Source organism: Taudactylus pleione, unplaced genomic scaffold (assembly GCF_031769625.1).
Source record: "Taudactylus pleione unplaced genomic scaffold, aTauple2 ptg000331l, whole genome shotgun sequence".
In the NCBI taxonomy this organism is placed as follows: Eukaryota; Metazoa; Chordata; class Amphibia; order Anura; family Myobatrachidae; genus Taudactylus; species Taudactylus pleione.
The window spans coordinates 2369236-2390228 of NW_028284732.1; the positions used below are offsets into that span (position 1 = coordinate 2369236).

The 20993-nt window shown below is 41.5% G+C and overlaps 1 protein-coding gene across 1 annotated transcript in view; it reads left to right on the top strand.

Annotated features, from left to right (window-relative positions):
• Window positions 1-20065, top strand: part of NGFR (nerve growth factor receptor) — a 96132-nt gene extending 76067 nt beyond the window's left edge. Inside the window, exons 4-6 of the mRNA XM_088443579.1 lie at window positions 3398-3599; window positions 5268-5416; window positions 13438-20065. Coding sequence (XP_088299705.1) covers window positions 3398-3599; window positions 5268-5416; window positions 13438-13736 — 650 coding nt within the window. The 3' untranslated portion in view covers window positions 13737-20065. The remainder of the gene's footprint in view (window positions 1-3397; window positions 3600-5267; window positions 5417-13437) is intronic.
• Window positions 20066-20993: the final 928 nt, after the last annotated feature.

Genomic DNA, 20993 nt, shown 5'->3' on the forward strand with positions numbered 1-20993 from the left:
GTAGTGACCCCATATAATGCCCCTGTAGTAGTGACCCCATAGTTATGCCCCTGTAGTAGTGCCCCCATAGTTATGCCCCTGTAGTAGTACCCCCATAGTTTTGCCCCTGTAGTAGTGCCCCCATATAATACCCCTGTAGTAGTGCCCCTATAGTTATGCCCCTGTAGTAGTGACCCCATATAATGCCCCTGTAGTAGTGCCCCCATAGTAATGCCCCTGTAGTAGTGCAACCATATAATGCCCCTGTAGTAGTGACCCCATAGTTATGCCCCTGTAGTAGTGCCCCTGTAGTAGTGCCACCATATAATGCCCTTGTAGTAGTGCCCTCATAGTTATGCCCCTGTAGTGGTGTCCCCATAGTTATGCCCCTGTAGTAGTGCCCCCATAGTATGCCCCTGTAGTAGTGTCCCCATAGTTATGCCCCTGTAGTAGTGCCCCCATATAATACCCCTGTAGTAGTGCCCCTACTAACGCGGCGCTGCAGACTCCGACTAACGCGGCGCTGCAGAGAAGAAGCCGGGCACCCGCTGGTAATAACATCTCAGCGAGCATCCGGCTGAGAGCCTCCCTGCGGCACAGCCGGGCATGCATGTGAATCATTCTATATTATAGAATGATTCATATGCATGCCCGGCTCTCCGTCCATTACCCACATTTTTTTTTTTTTTCCCCATGTGGGATAACTTACTCCTGTTCCCCGACCACTGCTCTAGCCGGTCTCACGAGCAATAGTAGGTTTGCTGTAGGCTAAAACACCCTTAATATATGGCAAAGGCAAGAGATGCCCCAAGGCAGTGGTTCTCAAACTGGTAGCCATGGCACCCTGGGCCAATGCAGGGCACTTGCTGGGGTGCCACGTGCTGGTGGTCCATAACAAATCAAATTATTTATGGTCCATGTGATAGGCAAAACCAGTGCTGGTGGCTGCCAATCAAAAAATATGTGGAAAAACAGTGCAACCATGTCCACCACCACATAACTGAATGCAAGGATGACGTGCACGTGCACATACACACACACACACATATATACATCCTGGGATAGCCAACGTTACTACTGGGGGCACTCAGAAAGGGCACTACTGGAGGCACTGTATAAGGGGCACTGCATTAGGGGCACTACTGGGGGCACTGTATAAGGAGCTCTACTGAGGCACTGCATAAGGGGTACTACTGGGGGCACTACTTGGGGTACTGTATAAGTGACACTACTGGGGGCACTGTATAAGGGGCACTACTGGGGGCACTGCATAAGGGGCATTACTACAGGGGGCACTGCATAAGGGGCACTACTGGGGGCACTGTATAAGAGGCACTACTGGGGGCACTGTATAATGGGCACTACTGGAGGCAATTCTATAAGGGGCACTACTGGGGGCACTGTATAATGGGCACTATTGAGGGCCTTGTATAAGGGGCACTACTGGAGGCAGTGTATAAGGGGCACTACTGGGGCAGTGTATAATGGGCACTACTGGGATCACTGCATAAGGGGCACTGCACTACAACAGGGGGAATAGCATACTACTGGGGCACTGCATAAGGGGCACTACTACTGGGGCACTGCATAAGGGGCACTGCTACAGGGGGAATTGCATAAGGGGCACTACTACTGGGGGGCATTAAGGTGCATATGGAATGGAATGGATTGGTCCCAGAGTGACGAGAAACGGTGGTGTGTCATGTTAACACGTCCCCATTTTTCAGTGACCACGCCCACACCTTCAGTGCGCGCACATAGTGAGGGGGGCTCCAAATACCTAGTTACGCCACTGACCTACAGCCTTTATTTGTTTATATTGTCCTTGCTTATAACCCCATTCCATTGATCCTGAAAAGGACCCCACTGTTTTCTAACATGCATGCAGTGGCATAACTACCATGGGTGCGAGGAGTGTGGCTGCTATGGTGCCCGAGCTGCCTATGTGACCCACCGCTCCCTCTGGACTCAGTCATGTACACTAGGTGGGCCGGTCCAGTGAGGTCCATCGAGGGGGGCTCCATTGTCAGCAATGTTGATTTGGTGCTGTACTCAGCTGGCACACTGGCAGGCAGTCATGGAGAGACAGTGCCGCCGGCTGCAAGGCAATCGGAGTTCGTGGACCAGTGCCATCACTGTCTGTCCATGTCTCTTGCTGCCTACTGGGATGCCAGCTGGAATTGGCTGGTGGCCTGGCCCCAAATCCATACCTGCTGGCTGCTGATGGCACACAGGGGAAGACGAGAGGCTGCTCGAGGGACATAGGGAAGTGAGTTGCTGAAGAGGCATAATGTGTAAAGTGCACTATAATGTGTTATATGGGGCACTACTACTATGTGGCATAATCTGTAAAAGGCACTACTGTGTGGTATGGTGTGTAAGGGGCATTACTGGTTAATGTAAGGGGCATTACTGTGTGGCATAATGTATAAGGGGCACTACTACTGCATGGCATAATGTAAAGGGGTGTATAAGGGGTGTATAAGGGGTGCTACTGTGTGGCATAACCTGAATGGGCTCTGTGTGGCATAACCTGAATGGGGTCTGTGTGTCATAACATGAATGGGCTCTATGTGGGGGCAAATGTTTATTTTTTTACCTCTGGGGGGGCCCTTTTAAGATCTTGCTATGTGGCCCACAAAGATCTAGTTACGCCCTTGCATGCAAACACAGAGGCTCTGGATTTAATATAAACTTTCATGAGTCATCAAGTTTACTCAAACCGAGTTTATAATGATAATTTTGTAACTTTCTCACAGGTTTTTGGCAGACTTCCAAATTCTACTGGAGCCAGCCCCGGAACCAGTGTAATTTAAGAGTGTCCACATTTTTAGGGATTGTGTCACAGTGTGTGGCCCTGACGAAGTTCAAGCCTAGGCAAAAACCTAATCCTGGTCAAACTACACCACCATGCCAAATTTGGTGGAGCTAGATCCAAAACTCTAGCCGTGCATACAGGACAAACAGACAGACAGACAGACACAATTTCTTGATTATTATATAGATATGCACAATTCACTCAATTGAATAATTTGTACAGAATTTCTCAATAAGAAACTGTTGACCAATGCCTTGGAAAATATGCTGGTACTCTATGGAGCCATGATTCAAATAACTTTGGGAAGCACTGCCCTAATATAAATAGACCTGTATATGTGTTATATGCAGCTCTATGTGAAAGAATATGTCTAAAATTTGCACTAAAATATATTCACAAGTTTGAAGCCAACACTTCTCTTGCTTTAGGCAGAACATCAAAAGAGGGTACAAACAGATTTAGTCACTAAAAATATTTTCAAGGGTTGGCAGCCAATCCTATGCTTTGCTCAAGGCAATGTAAAACAAAAATGGGTACATGCAGAGATATTGTAAGTGAAGCATAAATAAAACATGTTTTTTTTTCCTTTTGTCTTCTTAGACCCAAATCCACGTTTTGCATCAGTGACTCCTTTCGGCCCAGACACCACCATTCAGGACAGCACAGTGACGGATCCGGAGTTGAGCAGCACTCCTTCTGAGCCTATACATCCACGGGGGGCAGCTGAGAACCTCATCCCTGTCTACTGCTCTATTTTGGCGGCTGTTATTGCTGGACTGGTAGCGTTTATAGTCTTCAAACGGTGAGCTCTCCAGGGAGGGTGTATCAGGTACAAATAGGGCACATCTGCTCTGAGGACATTATTGGGATGTCAGATCAACTTCTGTTAATGTGCTGCCTGTTGCTAAAGAATGGGCAGAACACAATGACCTATACTGCTTCCATGCAGCGCCTGTCAATGACGTTGGCCAATATGCAAACAACAAGCATAACAATGTTATGCACCAGCGGCTGGAAGGCTTAGTTTGTGCTGGAGTTTGGTGGGTATGAAGGGAGCTGTGTAACCTTAATTCTACTGTACCGTCCAGACCACACTTGGATGAGTGAGCAGCATCCTGGCTGGTCTCTCAGTCCTGAGTGCCACCCACTGCCACTGGCTGTCACTGACTCTGACAAAGCTAAGGTAGACAGTCACAAATTGGGTGGCACTGGGCTTATTTAATAATGCATAAGTATTATTATATATTTATCCTGCCCAGTCTTCCATTTACAAAATCAGATTTGCCAAGCCATCACACCAGATATTAAGCATGGGCGGTGCTGATCATTTATGATAAATAGATTTTATCAGCACTGCCCAGATTGCCCTCAGCCATTTACAGAAATGAAATCTGCATTATCACCACTCATATCATATATTCCCATTGACAATGGATGGTTAAGTGCATAGATGACTGGGGGCAGCTCAGACAGAGCTGATATAAATGGTGGAAATGTGATGTGCGCATAGTGTAGCTTTTGTTTTATTATAATAGCAGTCTGATTAATAATGAGGCAGTTCACAGACAGTGTGGAGGTTTTTGGTAATTAAAAATAAAAGAAGAGCGTAGAAAGGCCAGCAACATGAGTTTACCCTAAATATAAATTATCTACTCCAAAGGGACAAGTAGAGTCAGGTCAATAGATGTTCTGTGTCAGTACAAACCTTTGCCATACTGTACAAACCCAGTTGGTGGAACCTTTGGCTCCAAGGGGATATATGTCATATCATTATCATTACCCAGAATTCCATTCCCATTTTAGTGTGTCTTATTTGCATATTGCTACTGGGTAGTACAGCTTGGAAGGCTCCTTAGTTCCTCTCATTCTTAACCAAATATGTCTAAATTTTGTTTGCTTTTAAATATGCATGTACAGGAAATGGGCCCCTATAGTTGTTTTGTTGGTATGTGATTCAAAAGCCTATATTCTTAAAGGATGCTTTTTCCATTATGTTCACACTCAAAACAATATTGGCCGAAACAATATTCATGGGAATGTAGCCTGTCAATTAATAATGAACCATTCTTACTATAATAGAAGAGGGAGAGCTGTGTAATGCCACAATTTGTGGCATTGGACCCTTGTATCACCCATTTTATTTGGGTGATGGGCAGGATCCAGAAGGCTGGTCTACTGTATGTGAGTGGGAGAACTCCCTGAAATCTGGGATTATCACAGACATACCAGGAGAGTAAGCAAGGAAATTACTAGTTTAAAAGAAGAGTAACAAACAATAAAATAGACCTTTTTTTTTAACATTGAAGACACTTTAAAAAAATGGTCTTAACAATATAATTTCTGATATAAAATTGTATATAAAATATATTCTAGAATTGCATAATTTATAGGAATAAACTGTGAAAATGTAAGGGACTTTGTAAATTATAGAAAATATGTGACTGTTTCCTCATGCCTCATGTCTCCATAGGTGGAACAGCTGTAAACAGAACAAACAAGGGGGTAACAGTCATCCTGTAAACCAGACCCCATCTCCTGAGGGGGAGAAGCTACACAGTGACAGTGGTATTTCTGTCAATAGTGACAGTACAGCCGAACAGCCAACAGGACATATGCAAGGTATGGAAGTGCTTTTAGAACACTAAAGGCTTCAAAAGTGAATATATGTGTTTGTTTCTGTTTTTACCACAGACAATGTGAAAACATATGCCAGCCTATACCCCACCATGTTTTCTAAATTTACCAGGTTTATCCAACACTTTCAGATTTGCTGCATGATGGCATAAAAGTGAAGAGCCCAGTTGCATGGCTGGAAAAGATATGGAACACAACTAGGGCAGATCAGAGAGAGGTTCCCTATACGAAAGTTAGAGAACTGCATTCCAGAGATGTTGTAGGTTATCCAGAGACAGTTGCTAATATAGGTTGAAAAGTAAAACTATAGCATGCTCCTTTAGAACTGCAGTGGCTTCACCAGTCATGGTGTTGTGAAACTACATGTCTCAGCATGGCGGAGCTATATCTACAGATCTCTAAGCTTTTACACGCTGTGCCTTGTCTCCTTTCTTAGTGCCCGCTCCCAGCTGGTACACCTGTGCCTGCTTGTACAGTATTACACCTCTGGCATAATATTCTGTATGACACTTGTTTGTTATATAACTTCCCTACTGTATTATGCCTTATTTACATTGGTATGATTAAGTTCTTGCTACTTATTTTTTATGCTTCTCAAATGTTCTGTATGTTGTCTTGGTTTGCTTTGCATTTTCCATGTTGTTCCTCTGTCTTGGCACTAATCGCTATATACCCACTGTTCTGGACTGCAGAATTTGTGGCACCAAATAAATAACGGATATTAATGATTAAGGAAATGACCTCACCATTAAGAATCTGAAGATTAGAGTTTACATGTAAGCCTCTCCCCAGTCAGCAACATTATGGATTGCCTGCCACCAAGAGCCCCACTGCATCAGTACAAATGACACACTTATTGCATTTAGTTGCGTCTAAGCAGGTCTTATATCTTTTTAAATAATATACATAAAATACATTCAGAGTGATTATTCCTGCATGAGGATGACCTTTTGAATGAGCCTTGAGATCCTTTCCTGCTGAATTCAGCTATATGGCAGCAATATATCACTTTATTTGCTGCAAGCCACCCTAAGAAACACAGCAAGTGGAGGCTTGTATTATGTATTGTAACACTTTTTAAACTTGTCCAGATTTATAATATACTTTTGCCTTGTAGGTCTCCATGAAATTTCAAAGACTGATTTTATGCCAACATTTTATCACATTTCATAGCCTTGAGTTATATAGCATAATAACATATTTTTTTTCTTCATTGAACAGTACAGTATTATAGGTTTCTTGGGAATTAGGATGTTAAACAAGGCCACATTTAAATGATGTGGCAAAAATAAGCTAGGCTTTACAATTTATGTCATAAGAACACCATTCATATTTGTGTCTCCTTCTTTTCAAGCGAAATAACACTGTACGCATATACTAGAGGTAAAGACAATTTGTATACGTTTAACATCTCTAACCTAAGTTCCATCAACAAATATCTGTCTTTAGACCAGCAGTAAATTTACAGTAATATAATGTTCCTGTGTTCTCTGGTTTTCCCCAAGAAAACCAAGTTTTTTTGCCACTAAAAATATTAAAGGAGTTGCCCCACTTGAGGCAAACCCCATTTATTAAGGACAGCCCTCCAGTTCATACTGATAGAACTCTCACCCCTGGAATACCAACCACAATGCCTTAGCAACCTTTCATTGGCAGAGATTGTTTATTAGAAAAACTTTGGAAAAATAGGAAACAACTACCCTCTGTAAGTTTATATATAAGAAGCCTCACTGGCTTCTTAGTGCGTGACCTGTGTGTATGTGTATGTATATACAGTGCCGGAGCAGTGCTCCCGATGCCCTGTGCCGGCTCTGCTCCCAACACACGTACAGCTTCCCGCACACTTTGGACACTCCAAGCAGCACTGCAGCAGCACTACTGTTCCAAGCACCCTGCTAGCCATATACACGAGCAGTGGGGCAGTGATGGTGCCACTTCCAGGGACCTGCGCCCTGGGCGATGGTACCAACTGGACACCCATCCATACCGTCCTATGGATGTGTATACATATACAGTGTGTGTGTGTATATATACAGTCAGGTCCATAAATATTGGGACATTGACAGAATTTTCAGATTTTGGCCTCTATTCACCACCACAATGGTTTTGAAATGAAACAAACAAGATGTGCTTTAACTGCAGACTTTCAGATTTAATTTGAGGGTAATTACATCCAAATCGGGTGAACGGTGTAGGAATTACAACAGTTTCAATATGTGCCTCCCACTTTTTAAGGGGCCAAAAGTAATGGGACTATCAACTCAAAAGCTATTTCATGGACAGGTGTGGGCTATTCCCTCGTTATTTCATTATCAATTAAGCAGGTAAAAGGTCTGGAGTTGATTCTAGGTGTGACATTTGCATTTGGAATCAGTTGCTGTCAACTCTCAATATGAGATCCAAAGAGCTGTCACTATCAGTGAAGCAAGCCATCATTAGGCTGAAAAATGAAAACAAACCCATCAGAGAGATTGCAAAAACATTAGGTGTGGCCAAATCAACTGTTTGGAACATTCTTAAAAAGAAAGAACGCACCGGAGAGCTCAGCAACATCAAAAGACCCGGAAGACCACGGAAAACAACTGTGGTGGATGACAAAAGAATTATTTCCCTAGTGAAGAAAAACCCCTTCACAACAGTTGGCCAAATCAAGAACACTCTCCAGGAGGTAGAGGTATATGTGTCAAAGTCAACAATCAAGAGAAGACTTCACAAGAGTGAATATAGAGGGTTCACCACAAGATGCAAACCATTGGTGAGCCACAAAAACAGGAATACCAGATTAGAGTTTGCCAAACAACATCTAAAAAAGCCATTACAGTTCTGGAACAACATCCTAATGACAGATGAGACAAAGATCAACTTGTACCAGAGTGATGGGAAGAGAAGAGAAGGAAAGGAACTGCTCATGATCCAAAACATACCACCTCATCAGTGAAGCATGGTGGTGGTAGCGTCATGGTGTGGGCATGTATGGCTGCCAATGGAACTGGTTCCCTTGTATTTATTGATGATGTGACTGCTGACAAAAGCAGCAGAATGAATTCTGAAGTGTTTTGGGCAATATTATATGCTCATATTCAGTCAAATGCTTCAGAACTCATTGGATGGCGCTTCACAGTGCAGATGGACAATGACCCGAAGCATACTGCAAAAGCAACCAAAGAGTTTTTTAAGGCTAAAAAGTGGAATGTTATGCAATGGCCAAGTCAATCCCTTGACCTGAATCCAATTGAGCATGCATTTCACTTGATGAAGACAAAACTGAAGGGAAAATGCCCCAAGAACAAGCAGGAACTGAAGACATTTGCAGTAGAGGCCTGGCAGAGCATCACCAGGGATGAAACCCAGTGTCTGGTGATGTCTATGTGTTCCAGACTTCAGGCTGTAATTGCCTGCAAAGGATTTGCAACAAAGTATTAAAAAGTGAAAGTTAGATTTAGGATTGTTTAGTTTGTCCCATTACTTTTGGCCCCTTAAAAAGTGGGAGGTACATATAGAAACCGTTGTAATTCCTACACCGTTCACCTGATTTGGATGTAATTACCCTCAAATTAAATCTGAAAGTCTGCAGTTAAAGCACATCTTGTTTGTTTAATTTCAAAGCCATTGTGGTGGTGAATAGAGGACAAAATATGAAAATTCTGTCAATGTCCCAATATTTATGGACCTGACTGTATATACAGATTGAGCCTCCCATATCCAAAATGCTTGGGACCTGGGGTATTTTGGATAACGGAATATTCCTTATTTTGGAATATCTGCATGTGATAATGAAATATCTTGGCAATGGGACCCAAATATACACACAGATTGCATTTATGTGTTATATACACCTTATACACACAGCCTGCAGGTAATTTTATACAATATTTTCAATAATTTTGTGGCTCAAACAAAGTTTGTGTACAGAAATGAAATTCATGTATGTTTCATATACACCCTATGCACACAGCCTGAAGGTCATTTTATACATTATTTTTAGTCATTTGTGCCTTAGACAAAGTTTCTGTACATTGAACCATCAACAATCAAAGGTTTCATTATCTCAGTTATGCCAAAAAAAATTCATATTTCGGAATATTCCATATTTCGGAATATTTGTATATGGGAGATTCAACCTGTATATCTATACAGATGTGTCCTCACTCGTCTTTGCTGCAGCTCTGTGAGACTCTGCTAGAGTTGTTCTTTTTTGAGTCTTTTTATTGCCAAAAAAGCATCTAAATCGTGATGTGACTAGGATATATCAGGACACTGTGCTGGTTAATTTGATATGTGACAATATGTGTGCAACTGAGTCTCTCAATTAGCATAGAAATGGGTCTATTCATAAAGAACATGAACTGGCTACCGAAAAATATCACTATATATCTAATCACATCGATTCAATATATAGTGATGTTTAGTAGTCATTCATGTACACTTACCTGTCCAATGTCTTCAGGTGGTATCCGGCCCCTCCGCGATCCCGGACGCAGTGAGAATACCGTCATATTCAATGCAGGAGATACCAGATGCATATCCAGCCAGTCAGTGCAGTGTTCTTTAGCTTCCATGGGATATAGGAGCAGAAGACCCACCAGAGCGCCCTTGTTAACATTATGACACCGGACACAGCTCCTCACCTGGGCTTGTGACATTGTTGGACCCCAGAGGTCTAGCAACATGTGGCGTGGTCTGATGAGTTATGGTTCCAGTTGTTTTGGGCTGATGGTAGGGTCGAGTGTGACACAAACCCCATGAGGCCATGGACCCCAGTTGTCAAAAAGGCACCGTACAGGCTGGTGGTGGTTCCATAATGGTGTAGGGCGTGAACATGTGGCATGAGTTGTGACTGCTGATCCACATGAACATGTCATTGACCAGTAATCGCTACGTTGCCCATGCATGATGAACATTTGCAGCCCTTCATGGACTTTTTGTACCCCCTACAATGATGGGATATTCCAGCAGGATAATGCACCATGTCATTAGTCCCAAGTTGTCTAGAATTTGTTCAAAGAGCATTCTGGAGAGTTCAGACGAATGGTGTGGCCATCATGTTCACCCAACATAAACCCAAGTGAGCATTTATAGGACGCGATGGATAGGTCAAATCGCACCCAAGATCCTGCATGTACAAATATCAGGGAGCTGTGTGAAGCTATCCAGATGGCATGGGTCAACATCTCTCCAGAGGTCTTCCGTCCACTTGTAGAATCAATGCCATGGCTAGGTGCTGCTCTTCGCCAGGTTAGAAGGGGTCCTACACAATACTAGGCATCTATCCCATGAATTTTGGCACATCAATGTATATATAGACTGTGTGTGTGTATGCACACAACAGCAAAAGTGCTTATAGTGTAGTAGATATATATAGTTTTATAGGTAACCACTGTAATTCTGTGTACTTCCATATCACATATTACATCCATATGTAAATAACAGCAATGTTCACCGGTTTCAATCCTTAGTCAAGATGTATCCAGGTTGGGGCTTTTATTAGTGGTGCAGTAGCAGGAACCATTTTGTTGAACCTCAACTTCCTTTTTTCATCAGTGATTCTTGATGAAGTTGAGGTTCAATGACATGTGTTGCATGGTTCCATTCTTGGTTGCATTTGGTGCTGGGTTCTAATTGCAGAAATAGATTGCCATTCCTGTATGAGGCTTTTATCTCAAGGAGTTGGGCACGGAATGCTGGCGCTCGGGATCCCAGCGGTCAGAATCCCGAAGCCGGCATCTCAACACGATTAGGATACCGACACATGTCGGTAGGTATCCTAACCCTACTGCTAACCCTCCCTCCTCACACCCTAAACCTAACCCTCCTTCCCTAGTGCCTTACCCTAAACCTCCCCCTAACCCCACTATTTACTACCTGGATTATGACTAGATCCAGGGGTGTATTTATAATGGGTGCAAGGTGTGCAGTGCACACGTGGTCCAGGGGCGGACCGCACTACACACCCTGCATGCAAATTTTTTTTTTCATACTTACCTCTCCGATGTCCCTCAGAGTAGCGCTACAGAAAATGCCTGAAAAATGGCTGTCGTGGCCATTTTCCATGCATTTTGCGCATGTGCAGTAGGAAATCACAGGGAAAATGGCTGCTGCGCCATTTTCCCGGTGACCTGCGCATGCGCAGTAGACTCTGGGCACACTCTAGTGTCCAGAGTCTACTGCTGCTATCAGTTCGCCTACGTCAGCCAGGGAGAGAGGAGAAGGCACCGGATGGGGAGTGAACACGGGCCCCCTCCTCTCTTAATACGCCTCTGACTACATCCAATCTAAAGTACGCAGAAATACACTGGTTCTCTATCATTAGTAATATCTGCTACACTATAAGCTCTTTTCCTGTGTTGTATGTTTGTGCTTGGCTTTAAGATCCTCTACTGGCTCTAGATCATAAAGGAGGAGCTGCTGACAAATTGATTACAGTGGTGTAGCAAAATTGAGCAATTTGTGGTAAACTGCTGTATTAAAATCCAGTTATTTGATTTTGGTTGCTCATCAAAACAGTAACAGACTACGAACAATCAAATACCATTCGATATTGCGTGCAGGATTTAAAGATTTCAATAGGAGTCCTCTGCAGATTCTATGCAGGAGTTGTTGTAAGGTTTACAGTACATTATTAGAGTGCTTCAATTAGATGAAATAGGTTTGTTTAACTTCTTCGTTAAATTAAGACTTGTCTTGCAGCTAAGGGATAATAGGGTGAATATTGCTCAGCCAATAATAAAGCCATAATATTTTACATTTATACAGATGTGTCCTCATACATCTTGCCTCCTTGCACGTTTAACAGCCCTTCTAGTCGTGCCATGCCGGTAGCACCGGGCATTTTTTTGTGCAACTTTTTACCTTCAACTGTGACTTATTCGCACAGCGAATAGAACACGCAAGCAGCTTATACTGATTAACATGATATGCAGCATGCCTATATTCATACTTGCCGACATTCAGCTCCCTCCTTCTGGGAGGGAGCTGAATGCCTGCATTCTGCGGGGGGCATGGCCGGGCTATGATGCTGTTTTGAGGGCGGGGCCAGGGGCGGGGCCACACGATTGTGTCATTGTGGCCCCGCCCTCTCTTCACAATGGCAAAAAACAGGCATTGTGAAGCAGGGGGCGGAGCCACAATGACGCAATTCAGTGCAAATCGCGTCATTGGGCCCCCCGCTGCGGGGGTATTTACTAGTAGTCCGGGGAGGAGGTGGCAGCCGGGAGGCTTGCCTGCCTTTCCGGGGGGTCGGGAGCGGCACCCGATATTCGGGAAGCTCCTGACCAAATCGGGAGGGTAGGCAAGCCTGCCTATATTCTGTGTGCAACTGCAGGTGTATCTGTATGCAAAATGCTATGTTACAGTGACACAGCCGCTAACACTGTAACGTAGCATTTTGTATGCAGATACACCCACAGTCACACAGAATATAGGCATGCTGCATATCATTTTAATCAGCAGAAGCCGCTTGTGTTAACCTATTTGCACCACTGTGCGAATAAGATGCAGTTGAAGGTAAAACGTTGCACGGAAAGATTCCCGGCACTACAGAGCCACGCGGAGCTCACGTGTTATGTGTAACGTGACCTGTAGCGCGCGGTGAATAGATGTATGAGGACAGATCTGTACATGTATTAAAAAACTTTATATAATATAAATACAGTATGATAAAACTATATTAGTATAATAAAGCCCTTAAAAGTAGATAAAGTTATTTAATTTACAATCATGCTTATCAGTTTTAACAACTTGACCCAGCTAAATACATGTGCGTACCCTTTGTGCATAGAATACTGCACGCTGACTCATTAGGTATATAGAGACAGCAATTTCAAAATGAGTTTAGATCTGTACACACACATATACACACACACATACACTAAAAACTAAATCTGATTGGTGCCTATTATCCCTTAACAAACAATGTCATGCAAATAGCTAAAACTGGTAAGCAGTGGATAGAGTTGTATGCATCATAAAGTAGTTCAATTTGTAATACGATCTAATCCTTTCTCTAGGTAAAAATGACCTTCACTTATACAACAACCTATCACCACATAAACAAGAAGAGGTGGAAAAACTTCTCACTGGTTCATTGGACCAGACTTGGAAGTGTCTGGCTGGAGAACTCGGCTATCAAGATGAGCTTATAGACTCTTTTACTAGAGAGGATTGCCCAGTACGAGCGCTGCTTTCTGATTGGTCCAGCAAGGACAGTGCTACCACCGATGCTCTGTATACAGCTCTCCGCAAAATCCAGAGGGAGGACATCGCCCAGAGCTTGTACAGCGACTCTACTGCTACCTCACCAGTGTAATCAAGATGTAGTTGGACAGAAGGAAGATGTTTCGTGTTGAAATAACTCAACAGAATATCTCGCTCGAGATGTGAAGGAAAGTTTGCCCCTCATCCCTGAAATCCCCATACTTCTCCCTTTTACCCAGTATTAACGGACAATCCATCTGCACTGAAGCATTATTTTCAGTATTGTGGTGTGTAATCTTCTCTATGGACCTCTCAAGTCCTGTATCTCCAGGTTTCTCACTGTGATGGACCATAAGACTTTCAAATAAGGAATCGTGAACTGTGGATGTTCAGACATTGTTTTGAAAATTGAAAGGTGCACACACCTCCTTCCTTCCTTACTTCATTCATTCATTCTTCATTCATTCATTCATTTTTATATATATTTTAGATTTTCCTGTTGTTTTATAGGCCTTGACTAATGACCCCATAACTTGAGCGGCTTCTACCCTGTATAATCTAAGGAAGTTTGTTGACTGTTGATGCAGTATCAGGGTATTATGGCACTAGAATCACCATTTCAGAAAGTGTCACACACGGCGTATTCAACCAACTGATTGTGACTTAATTTTAGATTTTTTAACTACACATTAAAAGTTATTACACATAAACTTTAAAGAATAACCCTTCCTATATACAGTGACAACAGCCATTTTGTGAGTGGAACCAATGGTCTTGAACATGCTGCCTATCAATTCATTAGGAACTGATATCATCATTGATACATTTGTGCCTTCGGTCTTTGTGATGTCACTCACTCCTAGTGATATGATAAGCTGCATTCTTACAAATATTGACTGTCATCACTATCTGTAGGTACTGGGAGTAATTTAACAAGTTATTATGTATTTAGCAACCCTTGAATATGTGTCACATATTGATAAATAATATCATGTCTTCAGTGGTTTCTTCACACTGGATATTATCAAACATGCCACCATTTAAAATAAAAACCTACACATGCCAACATTGTATCACATGTTTAGAAAATACATCATATATTCACTAGACATGTCATGTTTTCCCACAACCAGATACTCCTTACCTCAAAGGACCAGGTATTAAAAACAGGTGTAAAAAAATAAGATTTTTTGTCTAGACATAAGGATGTGCACTGAATCCTCAATACTGTCATTTAATAATAGTAGTGTAGAGTTGTGCTTAAACACATAAACATTTTACGTGGACCAATATAGATGTTTTATAGATGTCAAATACAAAGCATTTAAAATACAAGTACATCCAGTCACTAATAAGTAAACCAATATTTGATGCAGCCTACATAGAGCAAACTTGTTTCACTGCCAAGCGTTAAAATTACTATAGCGCCATGATTTTTGTCAAGCTCAGAGACAATCACCTGTAACAAGATCTCTTACCAACAACACAGTATACAGTCTAAGTTTACATTTACAGTAATATGCAGAACCAATGTACCAATGCAAATTTTATTTTATCAGAAAAAAAAGAACATATCAGCGGCAGTTTATTTATACACAAGTACAATTTTATTACATATATTATTAACTTAACATTAATTATGTGTTGCCATATGCATGCGTGCTGTAACCCATAGCAACATATTTGATTACAGCTGTGATTTTCAATCACAGTTTAAATATTGAAAGCGAACATCCAATTGTTTTCTATGTGTCACTGCACATGCACATTGCAACGTCATTAACTAAGCTCCTAGGCTCCACGGCAATGGGCCACCGATTCATTAGTAACTGGTGACATAACTGATATACTCCATGTCAGTGATGGTTCCAGGTTCACACTGAATAAATAGGCAGAATATTGATCCAGCCAACAAAATAGCAGCCCATATGTGGGTAGGTGATGAGTACACGTTATGTAAAATATTTGTGTAGCGGTGAATGAATATTTTAGGAAACACCTGCTGTATCACAATGTGCATGAAAGTACATTAATGTTTGCTAAATGTAGCTTTGCCTATAGAGATGTGTACATATATGATGCAGTCTATTCAAACTCAAAGTGAAGCAAATACGACTCCATGTTTTGTAGCCTACAGTTGCCGTGACTTAGATACATGCTGCCTTTTTTGATGCTTAAAAGCAAATTCTATCTCTTCCAAGCTTCTCACATTAACACGCGACAGTAACACGTACAGTCTGTACATAATAGTATATTGGATGCACATGTACCAAATAATAGTGTGTTATTATGGCAGTTGCCAATAATCACGCGTGTTGCTATGTATGCAAATTACAGCCTGGGTCTGATAGCAAGGCTGGCGACAGCCATCTTAAATACTTTCAGCCTGTGACACACTCAGGGATAAAATGGACAGATATAGCACGATCTACACAGAGAGCTGACCAGATACTAGTGAGCAATTTTACATGTAACAGGGTAATTTGCCTATCACTGACCTGTTAATCAAGCATAACCCAGATTATATACAGGACATTATGGGACATTCAAGAATACTGGTGCAAATTAAATAGGCAGTTACCCATAGCAACCAAATAAACATTAGCTTTTATTTTCTAAAATGCACTTGAAAAAAAAATGTTGATTTTCAACAACACATTTCTGGGCATTTAGTGTTCATACGTTTTATCACATACCAGTCATCTGTTGTCTCATAACATAAACTTAAGGGTTTCAGTTTTCTGTTTCAATTTTTTGGGAGTTGGTAACTCTTCCTGAGGATTTAAAGCAGAATGAGAAAAAATAATCAAATAGATAAGGTTGTTACTATCAACCAATATACCAGGGTTGCCTACCCTCCCGATTCGGGCGGGAGCCTCCCGATAAACGGGTGCAGCTCCCGCCCCCCCGGAAAGGCAGGCAAGCCTCCCGCCTGCCGACGATCCCCCGACCCCCCCTCCGAATTACCTGATAAACCCCCGCAGCGGGGGGGGCGCTGACGCGATTCGCGTAATTTTGGCCCCGCCCCCTGCTTTGCAATGCCTATTTTTCCTGCATTGTGTAGCGGGGGCGGGGCTAAAATGATGCGATTGTGTGGCCCCGCCCCCTGTCACGCCCGCAAACTGACCTCACCTCGTTTGGACCCGCCCCCTTTTGCCGGCCAAGCCCCCTGTGTTGCCGATCTGGTTGCTCCCTCCCGGAAGGAGCAGCCAGATTGTCGGCAAGTATGATATACTGCTTGTAGCTCAGTCTAAACAAAATGATATGTGATTGCAGAGTGACAAAGAGCCTGATTCTGAGGTGGGAGTAAAGCAAAAAAGAGCAAGTAAGTGCGCAATTTGGCTAAACCATGTTGCACTGCAAAGGGGGGCAGATTTTAAAATGTGCAGAGAGATTAAAGCTGAGTACACACTTAACTTGTGTACCTAGTGATGTGACCCACGATCCCAGCACCGACGGGCCGATCACCACTGGGTGATCCGATGCCCAACCGCCCGATATGCCGATGTAGTGCATACACACTGCACGATATTGACAATGCGTCTGAATCGGCCAAATCCTTAGCAATATTGTGTAGTGTGTAGGGACCTTTAGATTTGAGAGGTTTGTGTCCAAACTGTAATCTACATTGCAGTGTAAAAATAAAGCTATGCAGCATTTGAGGGCTACATGCAAAAGCAGCCAGTATTTACCCTGAATCCAAAATAAATAAATGCATTTGCACCCCTTGCTTTGCAACATGGTTTGTCCTAATGCACAGTTACTTGCTCTTTTTGCTGTACTCATAACTCAGAATCAGGCCCATTGTGTTATGGGCACATCCATTCATTTGGCTGGAATAGTATCATCTGCGTCACATTTGGATGTCCAAATGTCAGATTCTGTTGTCTGTTGGTTGGGTAGAACAACATGAATACATGGTCAATATGATTCACAAATAAAGATCACATTGGCACTCTGTTGGCAAATTCAGGAATTCCCAGTAAAAATCTGAAAAAAAGGATTTTAATAAAGATTACTGGTCATCTTATTCCCTCATACTGTATGAAGCAATTACTAGAAAGTGTAATTCCCTTTACAGCTGTTAGAAGCAACATTAGCTGAACCAAGAGGAAGACTAGGTGAGGGCAGTTATATGAACAATCAGTAGAGTTACTAAGAGGAATGTGAAAGGCAAGATAATGCATTAGCTGAGAGCTCACATTCCTACCTGTAGAAATCCCCACCACCACTATTTATTCTGCTGTATGTAAAATATTGCAGTTCTCCATATGTTTGAATACTTTTGTCTTGACCTCGCCTTACACTTACTTCTCTGTCTAACATCCATTGATAGCTTTAGAAACCAGGGAACACAAAATAAAGTTTATACCATCCTTACTCAATACCAGTAAATTTCCCTTATCATTCAAATATAGCTATAGCAATATATCATAGATAAATACAATACCAGGGGGCATATTTAGAGTTTATAGACCAAGGAAAATGGCTTCACTTCTTGCCATTAAACTGACCCATGAGAGTAAAGGAAACAGATCCCTCAACAGGAAAGTAAAGACGGTTGCTATAGGTAGGTAGGTGTGGGCTGTGTAATAGATTGCTACAGTGCCCTTGGTGTGTGTCTTCCATGTAATGTTTTGCCAACCTGTGCAGCCTACTACTAGGATCGCAGCTAAGTGGAGGCAGAGAGGGTTTGAAGGCTCTTATCGGCAGACCCCTGAAGTTAGCATTGTTGTGTCATTGCACTGATGTCATGTACCTAAATAATTCTGAGCAGTGGGTGATGATCTGACACGATTGCTTTTGATCCATAAGATTATTACAGTATGAAAAAAAAATCAGCGCTGTCTTTGTCACATTTCCTATTGTTACATAACATCCCTCTCTGTCTTACTATCCCTTTTTTCTTCTAGGGGTCTATTTATTAAGACTGATGTTGCGCCCCCAAGAATTAACGTTCCTTATCACTCATTGTAGCGATTTGTAATGTATTTTTCTCCTCTATTTATCAATCTGTGGCTCCTTTTGGACCCCTGATGAAAACCTTGCTCTGTTCCCCCCCCCCACCACCACCTTATCAGGCCATGCAGTAGTCTACTAGAGATGGATCTGAAGATCCCGCTCCAGATAAAAATGCTAAAGTACCTTGTAGCTCTTTGACTACAATGGTTAATATGATACCATCTCAAAATATCATAGCTATTGGGGGATTAGTATAAGGTTGCTTTTTGGAGCTCGATAAATCAGAGAAATGGGAAATGCTATATATTGCATTAATTAGGAGAAATCTATTATATATCCTTTCGTTCTGCTGTTGGTAAATAGCAGGGATAGATAAATCACGTGGAAACTACTGGTTGAAAAATATAAATAAATAGGCCCCTATTCTTGTATTGTCAGCTTCTATCATCAGACCAGGTATTGTATTCTGGGAAATACATACCTAAACACTGTGGATTAAATACTTCTATAAGTAAGTACTGTGTTAAATGCCAGTTAAAATAAGAAATCTACACAAACAGCTCTTTGAAAACTAAAATGGACAATGTTAAGCATAAGCCATATTACTGCTTTGTATAATCTTTCCTACTTATCCACCTAATGAATACCCCTGACTTCTATGTCCTATACTTAATCTGTACAACCTTACATTTCCCAAAGCAGTCCTCTGGCTCTCTCAACCATGCAGATTGTAAGGAAATATCTGATTAATCATAGATGCATTTTCTGAATAGTTTTGCTAAATAATAATTTGCATTGCAATACAAAGGTTTAGGACTGGATTTTGAATCTTTTTTTTTTGCTTTCTGTATTATTCTGTTCCAATTGATAATTAGGCACTAGAGGAGTTGTGTTGAGAATTCCCAAAGCCAGAGGTAATCAGCAAAGGTTCCAAACGTCTCAAATATCTTTTCGCTTCTGGTGTAAACATTTAAAGTTTATTAAAATAAGCAAAGGGGAATTTCAATTGATCGATCTGCCTGATTCTGAAGTTACAAGTCAGCACTATCAGCCAAAGCACTTAGCCAGCGGTCATAACCTTTCCTACCCAATCTACAAGTTCAGAGGGTCAGAGGTCATGTGGAAGGCCTAATTACCATTATTTAAAATAAAAAATAATGTGCCTTTATTTTACTATATATATATATATATATATATATATATATTGTTTTCTGTAACAAATCCTAATTGCAGCATTTTTGCTATTTTAAAAAATAATTTTTTAGAGCACTTTTTATATAAATATATAAAAATGTTGGATTTTCTTTTCTTGTTAATATTTTTGTTATTGTTCGGCCGTTTTCTGCGTTGATTTTTGTTAAAACTGTAAATATTTGATGTTTTATTCTGTGATAAACCTGTACCCTCCCTTCCCCACCACCAACCCCATGTAAAATAATTTGACTGACAATTACAGTGAACATTATAATTATTACAGAACTACTGCCTTGTTTTGTCTGTTATATTTAGGATCAATTGGATGCTTTTTTGCTTCATTGTGTGATTATATTTTTATATTTTTTTTTACGTGAAAATTTTTTGTGCGAGTGTGTGCATGCTGGACCATGTATGTATGTATGTGTGTGTACATACATATTAATGATGACTACCCCTCTTCATATAGATTACATTTTTATGGGATAGTCTTAATTTTCTGGCATTCAAAGGGAACATTGTAAAATGATTTGGTCTACTGTAATACAAAGGGCTATGGCATGGGTAGATAGTTTGAGAGGTGTGTGATTAAAAGTGAAAAAAAATCCAAAAGGTGAATACATATAAGAGTTGCAATAGTCTCTCTGGGCCAGAACCTAGGATGGGCTGAACAGGCTGTTTTTTCCTGGAAGTAGTATTTCAAAAACATTTTTCGCCTAGGACCATGCATATGAGTACACTCTTACACACTTTTTACCTTCTATGCTACTGTATACACAGTTAGATAAAATAAAATTGTTTGTGGGATATAAATCAGAAAACTCATTTGAATATATTACTTTGTTCACATATAAAGAGTCACTTAAACTAATTCTAGCAGACAAGAGAAATGGCTGCTTTTTACTATCTTACTTTTATAACAACTTATTGCCTGCATTAACTGATACTGTTTGCACCTCAAGTGTATCTTGCATATTGGCGGTTTCACTACCTGAGCCTATGTCTTCTTTCCAGTAGAGGGGTCCATAAGGGGTCATTTTGGAGAAACTACTGTGGTATAGGTTGGATGGACTGTGGGCCTGACTCAGAGGCGCTCGCTGCTCTGAATCAGGGCAGGGATGTTTTTTTTTTTTTTTTCTCCTGCCTGCTCACTAAGCTGTGGCTGTCCACCAACAGCTTGTGCGAGCGGGCTGGAGATGGTCGCGATTATCGC